Genomic DNA, 25,386 nt, shown 5'->3' with positions numbered 1-25,386 from the left:
TTATGTTCTTTGGTTGCACCAGCCTTTCCAGGATGAGCCCCTAATCTTTTCCTTCTGCGTAACAAAGGAAAGGAAGAGAGAGCCTACAAAAGGGAGAAAATCTTTGTCAGCTGCTTCTCTGACAAAGTATTAAAGGGTATTAATATCCAGAGTACATAAAGAATTCAAAAAACTTAAGACCAAGAAGACAACCCAATCAGTAAATGGGCAAAAGAGCCAAACAGACATTTATCAAAAGAAGAAATAAATGCCCAGCAAATAAATGAAAATTCAGGATGTTCAACATCCCTGACAGTCAAGGAAATGCAAATCAAAACTACATTATGATTCATCTCACTCCAGTTGCAATGGCAGTCATCAAGAATACAAATAATAATTGCTAGTAGGGATGTGGAGGAAAAGGTACTTTCATACACTGTTGGTGGGACTGCAAATTAGGGCAACCACTCTGGAAAGCAGTATGGAGGTTCCTCAAAAGACTAGGAATGGAACCACCATCTGACCAAGATCCATTTCTCAGTAGTATTCCAAAGAACTAAAATGCACCTTAAGTGACACAGGCACATCAATGTCCATAGCAGCACAACTCACAACAGCCATTATGGAACAGCCCAGGTACCCGTCAACAGATGAATGGATAAAGAAAATGTGTTAACACACACAGTGGAGTTTACTCAGCCATAAACAAGAATGAAATTTCACCATTTTCTGGTAAATGGGAGGAACTGAAGAACATGATGCTGAGTAAAATAAACCAGACTCAGAAAGTCAAAGGCCAAATGTTTTCTCTCATAAAAAGAAGCTAGAACAAAGTAAGGAAAAAGGTGCGTGGGGGGACAGATCCCTCCAAAATAGAGGGAAGATAAATCATGGAGTAGAGGAAGATGGTTGAGGAGAAGGGAGGAGGGATTGGAAAAGGGAGGAAATGCAGAATGAAATGACAAAATTATGCTATATAGGTATATGTTGTACCACAGTGAGTTCCACCTTTCTGTATATCTATACAGCACCAGTTTAAAAAATTAAATAAATAGAGGGAAGACCAGCAGAGTAAAGGAAGGGGAATGGGGGAGGGAGAAAAAGAGGAAAGAGGAAGCCCTGGGACTGAAATGGAACAAATTACATTCCGTGCATGTGTGTCAAAATGTGCCCTGGAAAGCATGAGGCTTGAGCAAGCAGCAGGCTTCAGCCAAGAGGCACCCAGAGAGGGCTGATGCTGAGCCCCTCTGTCAGCACCACCTCCAGCCACTGGTGATGTCCAGATGTCTGGGTGTCACGTTGCAGCATTAACTTTATGCCACCAGTTTGACACAAACTTGAGTTCATTTATTTTTCAACATTCAGGAACTGCTTTTTTTCTTTTTTGACTAAATTTTGTTTTAAAATTGTTAAGAAACATTTAAAGAAAATGTTTTTTAATTTGTTAAAATAAATATAATGTTAATAAAATAATAAGCTGTTTCTTAACACGGATTTTGCTTGAGTGATTTTTAAATTATTAAGACTATTTAATATTAAAAAGAACATATACTAAATATAGAAAAACTAACATTTTCAAAGCAATCCAGCTTCCATTTTTAACCTTTCTACCTCATTTCCTCCTTCCTCTACAGATGACCCTTTTTATTAATTCTCCATTTATCTTTCTATTTTTAAATATGGAAGTAAAGATTTTTAAATATAGGTAAATACATATGCATATGTACATGCTCACAGGTTGTATTTCTATCCCCACCTTAAAGTTAGCATGCTGGTCAGGGTGGTGGTACGCGCCTGTAATCCCAGCAGCTCTGGAGGCTGAGGCAGGAGGATTGCAGGTTCAAATCCAGCCTCAGCAAAAGCGAGGCACTAAGCAACTCAGTGAGACCCTGTCTCTAAATAAATTATAAAATAGGGCTGAGGATGTGGCTCAGTGGTCAAGTGGCCCTGAGTTCAATCCCCAGTGCCAAAAAAAAAAAAAAAAAAAAAGTTAGTGTGCTGTGAACTTCACTTGGTGCTATGGTTTGGATGTTCAATGTCTCCCAAAGGCCATGTGTTAAAAGTTTGGTCCCTGGTTCGTGCTTTTGGAAGATGGTGGGACCTTTGGAGGCAGGGCCCTAGCAGGTCCTTAGTTCATTGAGACAATACCCCTAAAGCCTTTCCTCATTCTGCTTCCTGGCAATGATGTGAACAGCGGTTTTGCTTCTCCACGAGCTCCAGTCATGACGCGCCTTCTCACCGTAGGCCCCAAAACAATGGGGCCAATTGACCATGGGCTTGAACCTCCAAAACTGTCAGCCGAAATAAAACTCTTTCTTATAAGTTAATTGTCTCAAGCATTTGGTTATAGGATGAGACATTCCATTTTTAATCACTCAACAATATACCTGAGGAGCATGCAATATGTGGACATCCCCTGGTTATGTAATCAGCCCCCGTTGAAAGGCTTTTGGATTATTTCCACTTTTTGCCATTACAAAGAATCCTGCAACGACAAACTTATGCATAATTTTGTATTTTGTTTCCTTTTATTTACACTTTTTTAAAAATTTACTTTTGTATATGTTTCCTTAAGATAACAGAATTGCTAGGTTAAGGAAAACAACATTGCTAGGTCAAAGAGTAAATATGAATGTAATTTTGCTAGATCTTGCCAAATCTCCATCCATAGACATTTTAGCATTTTTGCACACACACCGGTCACAAATGTATGTCTGCTTGCCCACAGTTGTGTCAACAAAGCAGGTAATCTAATTTTGGATTTTTTCCTACTTTGTAGGTGATAAACTGGTCCCAATCTAGCTATAATTTTCATTTATCTTATTGGGAGCAAATAAACATTTTCAAATGAGTAAGGACATTCTATTTTAATGTGAACTGGCTGTTGGTGCATTCTGCCCACTTATCTATATTTTTTGTTCCTCCTCCCTTTTAGAAGCCTTTTTTTATATGCCATTATGAACCCTTTATGATAGATATTGCAAATACTTTCCTATTGTCATTTTTTTACTTCATTTGTCTTTTTTCTGTGCCATTTTTTAAATGTTTCTTTTTAAAAATTTTTTTTTATTTTTTAGTTGTAGTTGGAAACAATACCTTTATTTTATTTATTTTTATGTGGTACTGAGGATCGAACCCAGGCCTCGAACATGCTAGGCGAGCACTCTGTCACTGAGCCACAACCCCAGCCCTTTCTGTGCCATTTTTATATGCAAATTTATCAATTTTTTCCTAAACTTTTAAAGATTTATTTATTTGTTCTAATTAGTTATTCATGACAGCAGAATGCATTTTGATTCATTGTATACAAATGGAACACAATTTTTCATGTTTCTAGTTGTGCAGAGTACAGTCACACCATGTGTGTCATCATACATACCTAGGAATGTCCATCTCATTCCACTGCCTTTCCTACCCCCAGGCCCCCTCCTTTCTCCTCCCTCCCCTTTGCCCAATCCAAAGTTCCTCCTTTCCTCCCATGCCTTCCCTTTTTTGCTAAATTGAGTCATGATCAGAGAAGTGTTTCTCCACTCTTAAGAAATTCATCCATGTTTTCCTAGTTTTTTAAATGTTTTTATTATTTGTATTCAGATTCCTAATTCTTTGGTTGTCATACAATACAAAGACTCAGGCTTCTCACCCCATCCCAGCCTCAGAGCTTCCCCTGCGGTATTCAGAGAGCTTTGGTGAGACTGTGGCGGAGTTCAGCCTTTCATATGGAATAAGAAATCAATCCAGTTTCACTGGCTTCCCCAGCTGTCAGCATCATTTATGAAACAGTGCCTATCTTCCCCTCTGATTTGAGATACTGCCCTTATCACATACTAAATTCCCATTGATCTTAAGTCTATCTCTGACTTCATTTGTTCATATGCTAAAATCACAGTTTCAATGATAGAGGTTTTATAATATATTCTGATATGTTTTTATAAAGTCTCAGTTAACCCCACCCTTTGCATCTTCTATTTTTAGGGCATTTTGGGGTATTTCCATTTGTCTATTCTTCCACGTAAACTTATAATCAATTTATCTAGCTCTGTAAAAACTGATGTTGATTTGACTTGATGATATGGTTTGAATGATTGGGTTCCCTCCAAAATTCCTGGAAACTTGACCCTCAATGCAATGTTCTTAGGAGGTGTTACCTTGGGGGTGATTAAGTCATGCAGGGAATGGGATTAGCTCCTTTATAGAAGGGCTTGAGGTGGGTGTAGTGGTGCACACCTCTAATCCCAGCTACTCAGGAGGCTGAGGCAGGAGGATCATACGTGCAAGGTCAGCCTCAGTTACTTAATAAGACACTATCTCAACATGAAAAACATAAAGGGCCGGGGATGTGGCTCAGTGGTAGAGCACCCCAGGCTCAATCCAGTACCACAAAAAGTAAAAAAAATAAAACGACTTGAGGTTGAAGGGTGGGCACCTCATGTGCGCACAGAGCATGCATTCTGCCCAGAGTTGCAGCAACAAAGTGGCATCTCAGAAGTAGGGAACAGACTTTGTCAGTCACCAAATGCCAGCCCCTTGATCTTGGATTTTTGAGCATTCAGAACTGTGAGAAAACAGAGTTCTGTTCTTCATAAGTCAGTCTAAGGCATTTTGTTATAATTGCACAAATGGACCAGGATACTTGGAGTGTGTTGTGTTTATATAAATTAACTTTGGGGATGGTCGGGCTTGGATTTGGTCGAGTGTATCCCTGGAAGGCTCATGAGCATGGTGCTCAATGTGCCATGTTGAGCGGCGGTAGAGTCTTTAAAAGGTGAGGCCAACAGGTGCAGTGGTGCATGCCTATAATCCCAGCAGCTCGGGAGGCTGAGACACGAGGATCACGAGTTCAAAGCTAGCCTTCAGCAATTTAGCAAGGAGTGCCCAAGAAATTTTGTGAGATCCTGTCTCTAAATAAAAAACTAAAAAGGAAAAAAAAAAAAGGTGAGGCCAACTGCAAGATAATTAGATCACAGGGACATCACCCTGGGCAAAGATTACTGCTTCTCTTGCAAAGAGAGTGAGTTCTCTCACTTGAGTTTTTGTAAAGGGAGCAAGACTAGCCCCTGAATCTCTGGCTTCCCATGTGTTCTCTTCTGCCTGTGGAACCACTATAGTGATGCATAAGCTCTGCGATCCTGACCAAAAGCTAAACATATGGGGACACACAACCATGTACTTTTCAGCATCCCAAACTCTGAATTAAGAACCCTCTTATTTTATATTCCCCTGCCTCTGGTATTTTATTATAGCAACAGAAAACAGACTGATACAGGGGCACTGTTATCTTTATGAAATTGAGTCCTCCTATCCAATAGCATGGAAAGTTTTTCATATATGTTTGAAAGCCTACTTTTGTCTTTTTCAGAAGGGTTTTATAACTTGCCTCATACAAGTCTCATATAACTAATAACTATTGATTCAGAGGTTGTAAGGATTCAAATTTCAACTTACAGATGAGAAACTGAGGATTAGAAGGACTAAGTGATTGCTTGACGTCACAGGGTCAGCTCTGAGACCAGGTCTTCTGGCTCCCATCATAGCACTTCCTGTTATACCACCGGTCTTTGTCAGTTATGCGTTGCTCTGACGGAATGCTGGAGGCTGGGTGTTTTAAAAATAAAACAAGTCTGTTTAGCTAATTACTCTGGTGTCTGGAAAGTCCAAATAGCCTAACATCTGGCGTTTTGGTGAACTCCTTCCCACCCCATACTCCACCCCCCACTGCGTTAAAAGAAGTGGGAAGGGAAAAGACCATTTTGAAGGGACAAAAATGCACCTGCAGAAGTGGAGGGACATCTTACCACACTTGCCCTTACCCTCTGGTGTAGATAGGATGCCCTGCTAGCTGGTTCTTAGCAGCCGTCTGTCACTTTCAATTGTGTCTCAATGGTAAACAACTACGCAACTCATGGTTCAATTTTATAATGCCTACCTTCTCAAGAATGAAAATTCCACAAAATAAGGGGCCTATAGGTCTTGTTTACCACTGAATCTTGGGCCCCTGCACAGTATTTTATCCTCCAATGGCCTGTGTCCTCCAACCACACCCTACCTGCCTACAGTTAAACGAGATGTAATTTCTAATCGAAAGACTATGAGTTGATGAAATTGAAGGGAGATCAGTAGAGTAGAGGGGAGGGTGAAAGATGGGAGAGAGGGAAAGGGAAGTGCCGGAAAGTGACGTTAGCCAGATTGTACAGTTACATTGTAACAACAGATCCCATCATCCTGTACAACTACAATGCACTGTAGAAAATGGGGAGAAACAAAAGACAGAAAGACTAAGAGTTAGCTCAGCAACCCCTGAAGAAGTGCTAGGCTGCTGCCACTGCCTCACACTGGATCTAGGTAACATCTGTTTTGGGTGTATCTTCAACTAGAAACTCAAGGCCTCCAACAGCATCATCTTTCTAAAATGATGGAGGTCATGTACTTATTGTAATTGCCAGGTTTGCCATATGTATATTTCTAAAAGGAGTTTCCTGCCCTTAACATAAGTAGAAAGAGTGGATTCACATTGAACTGCTCTACTTTAAAAAGAAATAGAGTAGCAGAAGCAGAAGCCAGATTGCAGAGAGTTGGAGAGTGAATCACAGATTCACAAAAGGAGGAGGGACTGCTCTTATCTGGCCCAGAGTTTAAAAATCAGTCTTTGGTTTGCCGTATTCCTTAACATTTTCATACCTTCTTCAATATTATAACTACAAATAATTTAAAATGTAATTCATATTTTGGAAAAAGCCTAAGGTCACTTTGAAGATGTTTTTTACTATAGACAATTCACATGTGAAAACCTTAAAGCCAGCTTTTCACACATAAAACATGCTTTACCCAAATTACATTGTTCTATTGTGTGCATGTAGAAATATGTAACAACAAATCCTACTGTTATGTGTAATTATAATGTACTCCGTTAGTCTGCTTTTTTGTCACTGTGACGAAAATATCCAACAAAAATTGATTTTGGCTCATAGTTTTAGAGGTTCAATCCATGGTCAGCTGATCCATTTCTCTGGGCACAAGGTGAGGCAGAGATATGGCAGAAGGGCATGGCAGAGGAAAGCTACGTGGCAGTCAGGATGCAGAAAGAAAGCATGAGGTGCTTGGGACAAAACATAATTCCACAGGCATGCCTCCAATGGCCTACGTCCTCCAACCACACCCTACTGCCTACAGTTATTGCCCAGCATAGACGCCTTTCAGATTATCAGTCACTCAAATGTATTGATCCACTGATTAGTTTACAGCCCTAATAATCTAATTGTGAGCCTTCAGCAGACACCTTCTATCCAAACCACAACATGCACCAATAAAAAAAAGTGTAAGACGAAATAATTTTTTTAAAAATTAAAAACATGTTAGCAAATGATAACATTCAAAGATATTTCACTAGTTATCAGAGAAATATACATCCAAGCCATTTTATACCCATAAGATTGGCACAAACAAGTTTAAAGTTGGGAAACACCAAGTGTGAGGATGATACAGACCAACAAAACTCTAAACCCTTCTTGTGGGAGAGGCAACATAATACTGTGGCTGAAGGCAGGGAGTCCTGAGCCACTGGGCACGGCATCCAGTCCCGGCTCTGCCTCTGCCTTGCTGTGTATCACAGAAAGGTGTTTCCCAGAAGCACCTGACTTTGGGCAAGTTATGTATTATCTTGACATCATCCGTAAAATCCAAATGACGATATTAGAACCTTCCTCAAGAGGACTAATGGTTATTGATGAGATAACAAAACATGCTATATTATTTGCTAATGTTATTAGAACAACTTTCACTAGTGCTAGTAAATTTGAAGCTGTGCATAGCACACTCATCAATTTTACTTTAACTGCATACCCTAGAGACATTCTTAGAGGTGCATACAGGAGGCATATGCAAGAATTTACATTGCAGCATGTTTGTAATGGAAAACTGAAAACAGTGAAAATATCCATCTGTGAATATTTCAGAAAAAAAACATTCTTGGTGTATTAGAACTGGTTGCCAAAGATGGAAGATGTTGTGAGGCCAAAGAAAAAGGCAAAGAGAGGCAGAATTACACGTTTACTTTGTTAAAAACTGGCAGAGAGCAGTGTGACTTCAGTGGCAGCAAGACAGCAGGATCCCTGCACCCCTAAACATTAGGAAGGGGGTTGTATGTTAAGATAGGCAAAGACGGGCTATGGTCAACTAGAATGTATGTGGGGTTTTTTTTTTTCCAAAAAGTATTAAGTTAAATATCAGTTAAAAAACAGTCTGGGCATCAGTGGCTGATAAGGCACGTTCAGCCAACTATCCTAACTGACTTTGTCTCACAGGGTTTGGGATGAGTGCTATTGTCACCAGGTGGGGAAAAGGGTGATTATAACCCAGATGGCTATAGATATGTCAACATGGAACCCTACTGTAGGATAATGGATTTATCAAAATCTGTGGGATATTTATAAAAGAATACCATATAGCAGTGAAAAAAATGTTATTGCAGTGGTTCTTGAACTTTAAATGCATTATAATCACTCAGAGAACTTGTTAGAATACAAGTTACTGGGTCTCGGGTTGTAGCTCAGTGGTAGAGCACTTGCCTAGCACATGTGAGGCCCTGGATTCAATTGTCAGTACCACATAAAGATAAATAAATAAAATAAATGTATTGTGTCCAACTACAACTAAAAAATAAATAAAATTTTAAAAGTATTGTGTCCATCTACAACTAAAAATATCTATTTAAAAAAAATTACAAGTTACTGGACCCCACTTCCAGAGTTTCTGATTCAGTAGATCTGTGGTGACCCCCAAGGATTTGCATTTCTCAAGTGATGTTGATGCTGTTGATCCAGGACTACATTTTTAAGAATTCTCTGAATTGAACAGCCATTAATCAGCATGGACAGATCTTACAAACAGAATGTTAAGTGGAAAAGACAAGTTGCAAAATATGGCATACAATTTGATACCATATACGTAATTTTAAAACATAAAAAAATTTACATGTGTACATGTAGTGATAATCACAGGACTAGGACGGGAAACTATAGTTCTTTGGACCTAAACACCATTCATTGCTCATCACATGCTTATTAACAAGAGGCATCCTTTCCCTTTCAGAAACAACTAACTAAATAGACCTAGTTAGATTTCATGTAAAGAACAGCAAAAGAAAAATCAGTTAAACTAACGCTTAGCCTAGGATAGTTATCAGGAAATCAGCAATGATCTTTTTCTGATAGTCTTAAATTTGTAAAAATATCACACCTTACCTTTGCAGCATTTATTTCCTTTCAAAATATATATAAATTAAAAATCACAGGGCTACATACTATGGGGAATTTGAAGAAAAGACAAATTGGAAGGGGAACACTATGTTTTCCTGTAATAGGAAAGTGAGTCCACAGAAGCTGTGCCTGGTGGTAAATACTAGGCAGAAAAGGCACTGCCTTGGAGTCTGGATAAAATCGTGGTTCCTTGAAAGCTATAGTGTGGGGAATGTGGAGGGTAAGGTCTGTTTCTGATTTGTCTGTGTATCCTGAGCTCTTCACATAGTAAGGGCCTGAGATATAATACACATATATAATATTTTTATATATAACATCATATACATATCTTCATAGAAAGGAAGAAGCTTCAAATACTACCAGTTCAGCAGTAAACTAAGGGGTCACTATCCGGGTACAAGAAAGGGACCGAGCACTGGTAGTCTTTGAGGTTTTTGGAATTTCCAACAAAGGGCGCGGCTACTTCCGGAGCGGCGTCGGAATCTCTTGCCGGCATCTGTGAGTTTCTGCGGGAAGGATTTAGAGAGAGGACCACTTCCTGCTTCTGGTTAGGGGAGGGTGCAGGGAAAGGAAATAGTTCGCCGAGCGGCGTCCTGCCTGCGCTAGCGGCGGCAGAGGCGGAGGCAGAGAGGAGAGGAGGGCGGAGGAGGCGGAGGAGGCTGCGGCAGAGAAGAAAGTGTCAGAGCCGGTAAGTGAGCTGCGGTAGAGCCGCGGACACCGGACGGCGCGCCAGGTCTCGCTTTGCAAACGCGGGATCCCAAGTTGCCGAGCTGCCCGCTCGGGTCAAGCCAGAGCGTCGTCGGTCGCCCGTCAGTGGGCGCCGAAAAGAGGCTGTTGGGGCGCCGGGCCGGGCCTCGCGGGGCGCCAGGCTGCGCGCTCGCTGGCTGACAGCCTGTCCTGGACCCGGGGGAGGTGCCGGCCGCCCTGCCGGGGGCGCTGGGGGTCCGCGCCCCGCACGGCTGCCTCCGGCGGTGCGTGAAGGCGGGGAAGGAAGCGAGTCCTGGGCGTCCCGTGGAACCCTCGGTCCGGCGAGATCCCGCCGAGTGGGTGGCCAGCAGCGTTTCTGGGGCCAAGGGAAGGGCTCGTGAGTCCGCAGCCGTCCTCTCCCTGCCCTGTGCCAGCTGCCCGGGGCTTCGAGACGAGAGGTTGGGTAAAGGCGGTTGCCGCCCCCTGTGCCTTGCACTTAGGAGCAAGTTCACGCCCTTCAGGTCCCGTGTCAACCCGCGCATCCCCACCCGGTCCGTCCGGTGGGCACTGTTGTGGGTAGCGGCGATTACCCTGGAAATGCACTTTTTGGCGAAGGCTGAATTAAGAGTCTCTGGGGAGTTTTTGAGGAGGGACAAGACTTATCTAGCAATTAGGACCATTTATCGCACTTTCCTGCACCTCGCAGGTGACCGTCTGAGCCTGCAGAGGAAGGATAGTCCTCCTACCCGCCCTGGACTCCGTGGTGATTAGAAGTCTGAGGGATATTACTATATGAAGTTCTTGATTGCTGACAAAATAAGTGAAATTATTATAAAAGGTTTTTTTGCTGGAAAAATCAGAAATAACTTTTATTAAGTTACTGGTTTTTGTTTGTTTGTTTGTTTTAGGTTCGGCTTTAGAGTGTAGTGAAGGATACTTTTCATGGTGCATGGAAGGAAAGCCAATGCGCAGGTAGGCATTTAGGAAGAAAACCATAAGTTACACTAAACGAAATTCAGCATGTTTAAACTCAAGGCTTTTTTTTTTTTTAAAGATTCTCAAATCTTATTAAATTTTGCTTAGAACAAATGATTCTTGTTCTAAAATAAATCATATTCTTCTTTGTTCAAACATGTTTTATGGTTACTTAACTCTATTTAATCATTTGTTATTTAACAGCAAAGATAACTCTTGGAGCCCTTTTTAAGAGAACCATTTCATGATGAGGGTATGAGTAAGAACTAGGAACTAGAATCAGAATATATTTCCTTTTCTAGTTCTCTTATTTTCAATGGACCTTAAGCTTTGCACCTCTGTAGCCCAGTTTACTTTTCTAGTATATCTAACCAGGATGTTGGTAATTCGTGAATGTTTGCTCTTGTTTTGATATTACTAAATGAAAAGATGTTGTGGAAGTGACACATTCTGTTTTCTTATATGTCTTTCTCTACAATAGAAATATTTGTAAAGTACATGAAGAAACATTAAATGTTTCACTTCATTTTCTAACATTGCAAAAACCATTGATTGCTTCTCTTCCTCATCTGCCATAAATATCTTATGTAATTGCTAAAATTAGACCTTTTTAAGGAAAGGCAGTGTGTGTGGGAATGTTTTTGGTTTATTAATAATTTCTCTATAAAATATTCACTTAATTACTCATATCTGTTTTTTTAATCTGTTCTTTTTTTTTTCTTGCCCTATTACATAATACTGTCAGGTATTCAAACTCCTGTTGGATGATTCCAGTGCCATTGTTAAATAACAGCTCTTTCTTCATCACTCTCACTTGGCCAGAGGCTGGCCTGCCTGTTGCTCTCTAGTCTTACTTTTACCTGCTGCCTATTAACTTCTGTCACACTTCCCTACCTTTCTTTGTTTGGCTGTCAGTTGCAGCTGCATCCCAGAAGTCTCTGTAAAATAACATTGGGTTTATACTCAGCTGCTATTAAAGAAGCTTTGGATGAGAAGTAACTTTATTGAGATTATTTGAATACAAATTCATTCTCCCTGTTAGATTGGGAGCTGAGTTTCATAGGTCTTTATATGTTTGCACCCCTAACATCTAATGATCACTGAATAATTGAATGAAGAGCTTCTGCAGACAATCTGTAGAGGGCTATGAAAAAGAAGAGACTGAGCTATGCACAGTGACTCAGGTATACCAGCTATCAAGAGGCTGAGGAAGATGGGTGACAAGTTTGAGGCCAGCCTCAGCAACTTAGTGAGTCCTGTCTCAAAATAAAATTTAGAAAGAGCTGAGGATGTGGCTCAGAGGCAGAAAGCTCCAGTGCCATACACACATATGCGCACGCACGCACACACATACACACACACACACACACAGTTTCAAATTAGTATTAAAGGTATTCTTTTTGTGTGCTTTTTTCCCCCCACTCAGAATTATTTTGAGTTCATATTTATGGAGTACAGTGTGATAATTCAATACATGTATACAGGTGTAATAGTTTAATCAAGGTAATTAGCATTTCCATCTTCTGATGTGAATTAGTATAGCCATTATTAAACAGTATGGAAATTCCTCAAAAACCTAAAGCTACCATATATCCAACTATCACCTTATGAGGTATGTATACAAAGGAAATTACTACATCAAAGATATATATATATGCATTCCTGGGCTAGGGTTGTGGCTCAGCGGTAGAGCACTCGCCTAGCACGTATGGGGCTCTGGGTTCAATCCTCAGCACCACATGAAAATAAATAAAATAAAAGTATTGCGTCCAACTACAACAAAAAAAATACTAAAGAACAGATATATGCATTCCCATGTTTATTATAGCACTATTTATAATAGCTAAGACATGAAATCAATTGAGGTATCCACTGATGGATGAATAGATACAGAAAATGTAATAAACACATGTACACACACAGGAATATTATGTAGCTATAAAAAAAGAGTAGAATCTTGTCACAGCAATCTCAATGGAACTATAGGACATTTTGTTAAATGAGATAAGCCAGGTACAGAAGGACAAATGTTGCATATTCTCATTCAAACGTAGAAGCCAAAAAAAGTTGATTTCATAGAAGTAGGGAATAGAAGCTGGGCAAGGTGGCCCATGCCTGTAATCCCAGCAGCTCAGGAGGCTGAAGCAGGAGGAAGGTGAGTTGAAAGCCAGACTCATCAAAATTGAGGCATTAAGCAACTCAGTGCGACCCAGTCTCTAAATAAAATACAAAATAGAGCTGGGGATGTGGCTCAGTGGTCGAGTGCCTCTGAGTTCAATCCTCAGTACCCCTGCCCTTCCCCGCAAAAGAAGAGGAGGGGGAGGAGGAGGAGGAGGAGGAGGAGGAGGAGGAGGAGGAGGAAATAGTGGCTAGGAATTGGGGGAAGGGGAGAGGAATTCAGGGAGGTTAGATAATGGGTACCAAAATGCAGTAGATAGGAGGAATAACTTCTAGTGTTTTACAGCACAGTAGGGTAACCATAGTTTACAACACTTTATGATATTTTATAAAGAACTAGAAGAGAAGAATTTGAAGGTTCCCAACACAAATAAATGATAAATGCTAGATAGTCTAATTCTTAATTATAAAGATTATGAAATTAACTGGCATTTTTAGTAAAGTTATTCACTTAAGTATTATGTGTACATGGGCAAAATTTTAAAAATATACTAGCATATTCAGTGAAAAGTGAATCTCCCAGTGTTGATCCCAGCTCCTAGTTTTCTTCTCCAAAGGCAACCTTATACATTCTTTCAGAGGCATTGTAATACATATAAAACATATGAAGAATATCTGCCCTTTATAAAAAAATTGATGTAGGCATATTATGTACAGTTTTCAATAAATAAGTTATTCAGATATTTTGCTGTTACAACCAGTTCTGCAGTAAATATCCTTTGTTGTTGTTGTTTTTATGGTACCGGGGATTGAACCCAGGGCTTTATGCATGCTAGGCAAGCATTCTACCAACTGAGTTGTATCCCCAGCCCTCCAGTGAACATCTTTGTAGATGGTTTTTACTAAAATGTGTAAGAGTAGAATAAATTCTTAGATGTAGAATTAACCAGGCAAAGTATATGGGCATTTTAAGTTGCTGAGGCTGGCCTTGACTTTGAAATCCTCCTGCCACAGCCTCCTGAAACTCTGGGATTACAGATGTGTACCACCACTCTTGATGAGTATGCACATTTTAAAATGTTGGTAGATATTGACTAATTTTCCTCCTCAGAGATTGTACCAATTTGCAGTCTTACCAACAATATTATAATAACACTAATAATGTCCTAAGATGTTATTTTTAATAATTTAGAGAAACTAAAACATTTTATAATATAGTTTTCCATTTTTCCATAAAAATATAAATTGGAAACTGAGTCTAATTCTATTAGAAATTGGCTCATTTAGTCATCAAGTGTTTATAAAATACCTGTATGTGTCGGTATACTGATTGTATTCAGATGAAGTGATAGAAACAGACATCAGTATTTTAATAGAGATGTAAATCCTGAGGAGGGAACTTCTGCTCTGTGTTGATGTGGAGAGCATCACAGAGATGGTGATATTTAAGCTGGATCTTCTAGAAAGGATAATAACTTACTTCTGAAGAAGCAAGTAAATTAATGACACCATAAACAGAAGGAAGAATTTGTAAAGAAACAAAAATAATGGCACCCCAAATCAGACATGGATAGAATGTGAGTTTATGGAGTGTAAGGTATATGGGGAACGAAGTGGAAACCAGAAAAACATGGAGAACAAAACTACAGCCATGGGAAAGAGTTTGACCTTTATTCTTTACATATTTAAGAGCCAATAGACCTTGTCTCAAAATATAATAAGGACTGATTTTCCTCCTCAAAGATTGTACCAATTTGCAATCTTACCAACAATATTATAATAACACTAATAATGTCCTAAGATGTTATTTTTAATAATTTAGAGAAACTAAAACATTTTATAATATAGTTTTCCATTTTTCACCCTGAGTTCAATCCTCAGAAACACCAAAAAAAAAAAAAAAAGGAAGAGGATAGGTTTCAATAAGCTATGAATACAGTCTGTTTTGTTCACTTGAGGATTATTGTGTCTGTATTCATCTTATAACTGGATTATGGGTCTGGAACTGAAGAGAGATTTGAGATAGGAATTTCTTTTAAAAATTCTAAGTCATCCTCAGTGGCTAGGGAGGCTGAGGCAAAGAGGATCACAAGTTCAAAGCCAGCCTTAGCAAAAGCAAGGTGGTAAGCAACTCAGTGAGACCCTGTCTCTAAAAAAAAAAAAATACAAAATAGGCCTGGAATGTGGCTCAGTGATGGAGTACCCCTGAGTTCAATCCCCCATAGCTCCCCCCGCCCCAAATTCTAAGTCATCAGTATGCAGAAGGTTCTTCCGGCTATTGACATGAATGAGGGTAGAACAGGAAAGGAGAATGCCAAGGACAGAACCCTAGGCAGTGCCAGGGGTGTTTAAGGTGGAACCTAGGAGGAAAACCCAGTAAAAATTCTAAAATGGATAGAGGCATTAGGTGCTTTGGGTATTATTTATTTGTATCTAGAGATTTTACTGATAACTTTTTGCCCATAGTGAAGATCATATAAGCTATTTCATGAATTTAATTACAAAAGAAAAAAAATCTATTTAGATCTCTTATCTTTAAAGATTTTCTAAAAGGTATACTTAAAAATAGTGGAAAATAGATCTGCTTGATCTGATGTCCCCTGGCATGCATAAGCAGTAGGTCTGCCTGCTCAGCACCGCTCCCCTTCCCACCTTCAAGAGACTCATGAGAAAATTAAATACTGTGCTCTACTTCTTAAGCTTTTTTGCATTTGGGGGTGGCTATGTTATACTATGTTGCCCACAGAGTGTTAGCAGAAGTTGCTGAGAGGTATTCTAGGGAGGTTTTCCTGACACACAGGGAGACTAGCTTGCTGGCACGGCTTCTTGCCCTTCCTCCTCCTCCTTGCCTTGATCCCTGGCCCAAAGCTTATACTCATTTTGTCTAGTAAGCAGTGATGAGGTATCTTGAGGCTAAAACATTCACAACCTCTTTTCAGATAAAGTTTAGGCAGCCTGGCTTTTTAGTATGAAATCAGAAAAGGCATACAGTGCCTGGTGGACACCCTTCATATAAGCAGAACTGGAAGCATAGACATAGAAGAGGGATTCCAGTAGACAGGGAGCACAGTTCCAGTCGAAGGACACATTCCACATGTCTTTGGACTAAGAGATGAAATTTGATTACAAATGCCTTAGAACCAAGATATGTTTTCTAAACTATTGTGTTTAATTTTAAAATTATCTTAGCCACTTACAGAAAATGATTCAGTTCCTTAATTAAATCATGGATTAGTAGATCTGAGAGTATGATGCAACCTAATAACTCTGAAATTTGAAGTTGACTCTCTCAGGGAGGGTAGAAATGTTATTTGCTTAGCAAGATATAAAAAAATTGTAGCATTTCTTTGGTAGAGGTGAAGTAGTAATTAAGATATTTGATTTGTGGGGCTAGGGTTGTGGCTCAGTGGTAGAGCTCTCGCCTAGCACGTGCATGCGAGGCTCTGGGTTTGAGCCCCAGCACCACATAAAAATAAATTAATTAAATAAAGGTATTATGTCCAACAACAACTAAAAAAATTTTTTTTAAAGATATTTGATTTGTTCTTCGGTTCATGCTTTGTACTTGCACATGATTTAATTATTCTCCTCACTGTCATTTTAGGACACATCATGGGATAGCCATCTATTTACCCTGCCTGCGTTTCCTTGTCTTCCTAAACTCCTGACTTTGACTTCTGTCATTTCAACAGTTCACTTCAGCACTCAAAAATCTCCCTGAAATTTTAAACACGACTAATTTGTCCTCTGACTAACCCTTCTTGAATGTATACTCCATGTCTTCTCTGACCAGTCAGAAACAGCATGCCTGCACTTTTCCTTGTGGTACCTGGGTGGAATCCAGGACTTTGCGTGTGTTAAACGTGTGCTCCGACTGAGCTACAACCCTCAGTGAGCTACAACTGCTGAGCTACAACCACTGCATCCAGTCTCTTATCATCACCCAACTCCTTAGTTTGTCTGAGGCATTTCCCAACTCTAGATTAATCCATGAGTTTATATTCTCTTATCTTGGCTGTTGGGTATTGCTGAATAAAACCAACCACAGGGAATTCATGCTGCTGTATCCATGCTCTTCAAAATCATTTGGGCCAACAGTGTCATCCCGCAGTGCTGCTGTGAGTCCTGGTTATTGCTTACTTGTTCCACAGCAGGTATTTCACATCCTTACCCATCCTCATGATCCCATCACCACTCTCACTGGGAGCAAATGACGTGTTGCTCCCATTTTTGGACCTCACAGAAAAGAAATAGAGGCCATGAGGTAATGAACTTCCCCAATTTCCTGATGCCTCCCCAGAATAAACACGTCTTTTTTCTGCATTATTTTCCCTATTATATCCTTCCTTTGATCTCCAAGGTGAGCTCTTCTTCCTTTATTCTAAGATTCATTTCATCTGCATTTTGGTTATGTGCACTCCCACTCTTCAAGGATCTTGCTCCAGCATTTATTCTCTCCTCCTTATAATTTTAAATTTCTTTGCATCAGTATTTATTCATTTTCAAGTCCTCCCCTGCCCCAGTAGCAAATGGACATCTTACTATATGTCTCCCCTTTTCACACCAGTTTTCTCCAAAAACACTCCATACTCACTGTCTCTCCTCCTTCATTGATCACTGCCATTGAAAGTTTGGTTTCCCCATCACCATGACCTCGAGGCTCTTGAATACCTTGGGGAGGTCATAGAGTTTGTCAGCAATTTACTAGCTGTCTTTCTCCTTAGATCAGTGTCTGCCACCATTTTTAATCAGTTTTTCTCTCCTTGTTCTCTCTTTCTCCACCCACAACTTTTAAAAATATTTTTTTAGTTATAGATGGACACAATACCTTTATTTTATTTATTTACTTTTATGTGGTGCTGAGGATCGAATCCAGTGCCTCACACGTGCTAGGCAAGTGCTGTACTGCTGAGCTACAACCCCAGCCCTCCACCTACAACTTTATCCCTCCAAATTACTGTTATGAGCAGTTTAGTTCTCTTTATTACAATCCTGATATCTCTAGAATAGAAGTCTTTTAAATCCTGGTATGTCTTTGGCTGGTGAAATAGCTCAGTGATAGATCTTCTTATGTTTTCTTTTCATCTGTAAGAAAAGGCGCAAATTCAAACCATATTTCTAAACTCTCAATAGTATCTATAGAAAAACACAGCAATTATAGATGGTGGGGGGCCCCTCTGGAAACAGCAGTAATTAACCAGTCAAAGCAATAATAAGTTTCTGTACTTGGTTGGTTAGTAAATTTAGAATATGTGACTAGTTTGGCTGTTTCACATTTTAGCTGCTGTATTTTGGATGTCATAATGTTTGGGGCTGAAAGTCACACAAAGTCTCGATGCAGCCGGCTTCATCCCTGGAATAATTTATTTACTGCAAGACCAGAGGTAGGGTGGGCTTCAGGGATGGTTCATGCCATAGCTTGATGATACCATTTAGACCCAAATTCCTTCCTTCTCTCTCATGTAGTTGCTATTGCATTAGTTTCCTCTCAACCAATCCTTTCTACCACCACTACCAGTGCTGCCTTCTTGTTAATGCCCAGAATCATGGAATGTAAGTCTTTTCCTTTGTGTTAACTGCCATCTTATATAAGGGAATGCCATCAGTTAATGATTTAAGAGAACTGAGAATTCATCCTTAAAACTGGGTAAATAGTTAAGTTTTCCTTGACGCCTATGGTGGGGTAGAGGAATAAAATCAGAATTATTTTAAAGCTTGAAATAATTGTTGGTAAAATGTCATTACTAGAGTTTATCTTGAAGTTATGTTTTTTATAACTTCTAAAAGAGTACAATATCTGCTGAAGTTATCATTAGTAGATTTTCTTCCCTTTGATTTTAAAAATACTGATTCTTTCACAAACTTGACATTTACTAAAAATGTTACTTGAGTTTAATTTCTTTTCCTTTATTTTTATAATGTCATTAATTCAGTTTTTGAATAGAAATCCACAGATTGAAAAAGCAAGTAATCTGAGACCCCCTGGTTTCTCTAGTTGAATTTTTACTTGGACAATAAAGCTTGCTCCCTCAAGCCTTCAATGAAATCTTTCCTAGGATTCTGCTCCATCCTGGGGAGGGGAGCAGTTAAAGCTTCAAATCAACACCTCACCCCTCAGATCTTTAGAGCATTTATTCCATCAGACTCCAAACAAAGAAGTTGTGAATGTAGATGTGGCAAGGTGTGAACACAATCTATTTCTAGGTCTCTTATTATAATTATAATTTCCCTTCAAAGGCACCTGGAAAACATATAGAAAAGAATTACTTTCTACCAATAAAACCTTCTGGACATAATGAAAATGATGAAAGGTGTGAGCTTAGATTTTTTTTTTTTTTTAAGTGTGCACTTATAGCCAGGCATGGTGGTGCATACCTGTAATCCCAGCAACTCAGGAGGCTGAGGCAGGAGGATCCCAAGTTCAAGGCCAGCCTCAGCAACTTAGCAAGACCTAGTCTCAAAATTTTTTAAACAATGGACTAAGGATGTGGCTCAGTGGTAGTGAATCCCTAGGCTAAATCCCCAGTCCTCCCCCCTCAAAAAAAAAGTGCATTTAAAAGATGAGTAGCACAAATACAGGAAAAAATAACTTTCTGTATAGAATTAAGTACAACTTCTTGTAATATTTAAAATGAGGTGCCCCTTAAATTTTCAGCAAACTGGTGATCCCTGTTCTTGTGCCCTCTCATTCTCCTAAAAGAGTAGTGTGGTACAATCAAGTGGCTATGTGTTTGCTTTTTCTCCCATCGGAGAATAATAGCAACATAGACCAGATTTCTAAGGTCATTTCCATTGTAAATACTCAGTCCCATTGCCTAAGAGAGTTTGGGATAATAAAGCACAGAATTTGGAGTAAGAGGACCTAACATTCAGACAAACTCAGCATTGTCATTCCTGGGAGGTACGGAACGTGATTTCCCCAAGATTATACCTAGTATGACATAGAGCATAGTAGTTTGTCCGATGCTTGCCTGGCTTCAAACAGAGTACTTTTTCATGAGAACTAGACAAGTAAATTGATGGGTATAACTTATTTTGACAAGAAAAGTTGAATTCATTAGCAATTATTTAGCAGGCCCTGGACTCAGATATTAAAATAAAGGAGTGAGCAAGCGGACAAAAGCATTTGCCCTCACCAAGTTTACATTCTGGTTAGGGGAGAGAGCCAGTGTATTATGTCAGGAGGTGATATATTCATGAAGAAGGGTAAAGGAAGTAATTGGAGTAAGAGTTGGGATTTCATATAGGGTGGTATGTAAGTTGACAGTTGAGCAAATATCTGAAAGAAATGAGGGAGAGAGTTCTGCAGATGTTTGGGAGAAGAACCTTTCTGGAATAAGGAATCAAGCTCTTAAGTAAGAGGAGCTGGGTAACAGATTATGCCAAGTGAGGAAGCACAGTTTGCATACTTAAAGCTTGTACAATTTATAGATGTTGATACATATATATTGTGCCCTGGTCCTATAATTCAGTGTTCATTGAATTTGGGTAATTTACAGACACTCCTCCAAGGAGTGAGAACCTGTCTCAAAACAAAACAAATAAACAAAAATGAAATAAAAAAGAAGGGCTGGGGATGGGCTTTGTGGTATAGCATCCCTGGTTTTAATCCCCACTACAAAAACCAAAACAAAATAAAATACTTATGTCAGTTTTTTCCTCATATCCCTTTTTAAAATAAAATGATTATTTCAGCCTCTGAAAAGTATATCTTTTAACACAGGTAGGCCACACACACTTGAATATACAGTTTATAGTCTTCCACAGTGATGGAGACAAGTATCAGTGTCAATTCCCCAAGCGCCAGTGTCACCCTACCCCAAACTGTTTACTTAAAAACCAAAAACAATAGCAGCAAAAAAATCTTTGAGGGCTGGGGTTGTGGCTCAGAGGTAGAGCATTCGCTTAGCAAGCAGGAGGCACTGGGTTCAATCCTCAGCACCACATAAAGTAAAAGGAGGACCTTGTGTCCACCTGTAACTAAAAAAATAAATGTTTTTTAAAAAGTCTTTTTGAATAATCCAAAAAAATAAATGTTCTATTTCTTTTCCTTTTTTGTATCTTTTGGCCCTTGTGGCTTAGAACTTTAAATTTTTTTGGCCAGAATTCTACATAGTGTCTTTCAAACTCATTTTATATAACCTGCAATTTACAAAGGGAACCAGTTATGAAAACATACGTGAACGTGTATATGCACACAGTTGAACATACTTAACTAAATGGAATGTATGCCAGTATTTTCTCATCCTGTTTCATGTTTAATGCTTCTTATAAGGCACTGAATTTTTATAACTAAACCTTATTCCTATTCATAACACTCTTATTAGGAAAATCTAAACCTCTAAACTGCCAACAAAACTCAAACCTTTGGAAACTACTTACTTACAAATTAAAAAGTGTATGTGGGTTTATTCTTTTCTCCTGTAATCAGAGTAAAGCTTCACTAATTCAGACTGATCTGGAGGGAGAATTTGACATAATGTAGTTTTTTTGTTCTGTTTTATTTTGTTTTGGTTTTTGTAGTGGGGATTAAACCCCAACTCAAATGGGATGCTATTCCACTAAGCCCATCCCCAGCCCTTCTTATTTTATTTCACTTTTTTTTTTTTTTTCTGACAGGTTCTTACTCAGTTACCCAGGTTGGCTTCAAACTTGGGATTCTCCTTCCTTAGCCTCCGGAGTCTCAGGGATTATAAGCAGGTACCACTTGCTCAGCACATATGTAGTACTTTTAAATGAGGCTCATTGTCATATTTAATGTTTCCAGACCCAAATGAATCTCAAATAATCTTGCTCTAAAGACTCTTCTTTTTTAATTTTTTTAGTTATAGATAGGCATAATACCTTTATTTTATTTATTTATTTTTATGTGCTGTGTGCATCGAGCCCAGTGCCTCATACATGCTAGGCAAATGTTTCACCACTGAGACCCCACTCTACAGGCTCTTAAGAGTCCTGCTAAATAAATCAGTACTTTACTGGCCATCTTCTTTACTGTTTTAATATCATCTAAATTTTTCTGGTTATTTTCTGATACTTCTGGGATGAATTACCCTTTATTTTATGGGATTATGTAGTAAAAGTGCTCTGACTTGGAATTAATACCAATTTAAGAGACTTTGAAGAAATTTGAGCTTTAGAGTTCTTAGAAAAGGAGTTCTTTAGGGGTGCGTTTCTTTCTCTCAGTAATTGCAAGTTTCCTTACCTCTTGACTTAGGAGCACTTTAGTTAGGGCAAAAGAGAGCTTCTAATAATTGTCACCTTCTCTCCTGTTCCCCATTCCCACAGGTGTACCAACATTCGTCCAGGAGAGACTGGAATGGACGTAACAAGCCGCTGCACCCTTGGAGACCCCAACAAACTGCCAGAAGGGGTTCCCCAACCTGCCCGTATGCCCTATATCTCAGATAAGCACCCTCGACAAACCTTGGAAGTGATTAACCTACTGAGAAAGCACCGGGAGCTATGCGATGTGGTGCTAGTTGTGGGCGCTAAAAAGATATATGCTCATCGAGTCATTTTGTCAGCTTGTAGTCCCTACTTCCGAGCTATGTTTACGGGAGAGTTGGCGGAGAGCCGTCAGACAGAGGTCGTGATCCGAGACATAGATGAGAGGGCCATGGAGCTTCTGATTGACTTTGCGTATACCTCCCAGATAACTGTGGAGGAAGGCAACGTTCAGACCCTTTTGCCAGCTGCCTGCCTCCTCCAGCTGGCAGAAATACAGGAAGCCTGCTGTGAATTCTTAAAGAGACAATTAGATCCTTCTAACTGCCTGGGCATTCGGGCTTTTGCTGACACACATTCTTGCCGTGAGTTGCTGAGGATAGCAGACAAGTTCACTCAGCATAACTTTCAAGAGGTGAGCTGTACATGGTTGTTTGAATGCATTCTTAACCTATTTGTTGGAAGGACAATATGGGTTCACAATCTCCAATAAATGACATCTGCTTGGATATTTACTACTGGTTCTCATTCATAATATCAAGTTGTTTTAAATTCTAAACCTGGGTTTTTTTGTTGTTTTGTTTTTTGGTTTTTTTGGTATCAAGAATTGAACCCAGCAGAGCTTAACCACTGAGCCACATCCCCAGCCCCTGTTTTACTTTTTATTTTGTTACAGGGTCTCATTAAGTTGCTGAGCTGGCTTCAAACTTGAAATCCTCCTGCCTTAGCCTCCCCAGTTGTTGGGGTTACAAGCATGCACCACTGCATCTGGCTAAACCTGGTTTTTACTTTAAAGGCCAATGTTGTGTTTTGCCAGTAAAAGTCATTTCTCACTAGCCAATTCATAAAGAGCTAATTTATAAACCAAAATACAGTCCATTCATTCATAAGAGGATCTATCACCTGATAGAATAACTGCAGTCAGTCATTTGCTTAAGGCTTTTTCTTCCTGATTATATGAATTAGTCAGCAGAATAAATTATAGACCAGAGGTTATTTGTGAGTAACCAAAATACCAAGCAATAATCAGAAAAATTTATATGGTATCAAAGAATTTTTCAGTGAACACTATTTTTCACTTGTTCATTGAACAGATCTTTATAAAGCCTATTGTGTTTCATCCACATAGGCTATACAGTAGTAAACGAACACCCACAGTCTCTACTCATGGAGTTTATAATTTAGCTAATCTAGATGGCTATTGTGGGCCTGTTACACAAATAATTATCATCACTGGGGTCTGCAGAGAAGGAAGCCTTGGGTGATTTGGAAGTGTGTAGAAGTATTTAACTTGGATTCTGGAACAGTTCATGCAAAATTCTGAGACACTAAACAAGTTTGAAGGACTGAAAACAAAACAAACAACCTACTCTAGACCCCAAGACCTGGGGTAGGATGTTCCCTCATGATTTCACAGAAGGAAGAAGGCCCAATCACACCAGAGTTGATAGACCATGGTAAGAATTTGAGACTTAATCTTTAGAGTAATATAGTTTTAAATTGTATTTCTCTTAAAATAAGCAAAGTCAAACATCTTTTATGTGTTTAAGGATAATTTTTATAATTCTTGCAAATTATGTTTTAAATATCTTTTGCCCATTATTCTATTAGCTTTTAGGGTTTTCCCCCTATTAACAATAACAACCTTTTATCTATGATATAAATAATATAAATATTTTTTCCAGTTTACATTTGTCTTTCAACTTTGCTTGTTATATTTTTGGTCATGCAAAAGTTTTTGGTTTTGAGTTTGTTTTGTTTTGTTTATTGGGGATTGAACCCAGGGGTGCTTAAGCACTGAGCCACAACCCAGCACTTTATATTTTTCATTTTGAGGCAGGGTCTCACTAGTTTTCATACAGCCTCACTAAATTGCTGAGACTGGCTTCAAACCCACAATCCTCCTGCCCTAGCCTCCTGAGCCACTGGGATTACAGGCATGTGTCACCACATCCAGCAATTTTTGCTTTTTTTAATGTTGTCAAATGTATCGGTCTTATTATATTTAGAATTTCAAGACAGAATTCAAAACTATATCAAGTTACAGAAAAATTCACACAGATTTTTTTTCTACTATGTATGTAGTCTATTTATCTTTGTGTATTGTGTGAAATATGAGCCAAGTTTTGTCTTTTTCTAAATGGTCAACTAGTAGTGTGAGGTAGACTGTAACTCAAGGTAGCATCTTTATTATGTACTAGATTTCTGTATGTATTTGCTTTTGTATTTGACAATGTACTCCACTGTTTTCTGTAATGGTTTATTTATTAAGGCTTTACAATATATCCTTACATGTGATAGGCCTAGTTTCCAGTGGTTTCCAGCTTTCTTGCTTGTTTACATGTGACTCCCATCACCACCACCCTGCAGTGCTGGGCTATGCATGCTGAGCAGGTACTCTTGTACCTGAACTCTTTTTGCATGTTTATTTTCCCAGATGAACTTTAATATCACCTTATCCAACTCTAAGAAAAAACTTGTTTATATATTTATGGAATCATATTAATCTATAAGTTAAGAACAGTCCTATATATGATGTCATATCAAAGAACAAGATTTCATTTCTTTAACTATTTTGAATCACTCAGGAATGTCTATCATTTTCTTCATGTAGGTTTTACAGATTTCTTTTTTAAGTAGATTTTTTTTCCCCTTTCCTATTTAGTTTTTCTCCTCCACTATATCTTCTAACTGGTTATCATTAATGTATATGAAAGTTACTTACTGAATTTCTTATTCTTTTAGTTACTTCTACCATTTTTTTTTTAACTGGGAATTGAACTCCGGCACAGTGGCGCACACCTGTAATCCCAGTGGCTCCGGAGTATGAGGCAAGAGGATCGTGAGTTCACAGCCAACTTCAGCAACTTAATGAGGCTCTAAGCAATTCAGTGAGACTCTATCTCTTAATAAAATACAAAATAGGGCT

The 25,386-nt window shown here is 39.0% G+C and overlaps 1 protein-coding gene across 5 annotated transcripts in view; it reads left to right on the top strand.

Moving 5' to 3' along the window:
- The first annotated feature begins 9,782 nt into the window (after positions 1 to 9,782).
- Klhl20 (kelch like family member 20) overlaps positions 9,783 to 25,386 on the top strand; it is a 38,388-nt gene continuing 22,784 nt past the window's right edge. For 2 of the 5 annotated variants that reach the window (XR_006848782.2, XM_046430252.2), the window contains exons 1-4: positions 9,783 to 9,918; positions 10,826 to 10,889; positions 21,630 to 21,710; positions 22,299 to 22,872. Coding sequence is in view for 4 of the 5 variants with exons in the window: in XM_046430252.2 (XP_046286208.1) it covers positions 10,867 to 10,889; positions 21,630 to 21,710; positions 22,299 to 22,872 (678 nt within the window). In the remaining variant the exon portion in view is untranslated. Of the gene's footprint in view, positions 9,919 to 10,825; positions 10,890 to 18,291; positions 18,395 to 21,629; positions 21,711 to 22,298; positions 22,873 to 25,386 lie in introns of all 5 variants that reach the window. The other 3 variants (XM_058574479.1, XM_046430256.2, XM_046430255.2) reach the window with 3 other exon arrangements.

The sequence above is a fragment of the Marmota monax genome, unplaced genomic scaffold, assembly GCF_021218885.2.
Source record: "Marmota monax isolate L192 unplaced genomic scaffold, Marmota_monax_Labrador192_F-V1.1 WCK01_AAM20220418_F8-fsc00055, whole genome shotgun sequence".
Taxonomy (NCBI): domain Eukaryota; kingdom Metazoa; phylum Chordata; class Mammalia; order Rodentia; family Sciuridae; genus Marmota; species Marmota monax.
Note: the sequence above shows the minus strand (reverse complement) of the source record. Positions and strands in the feature narration are given on the sequence as shown.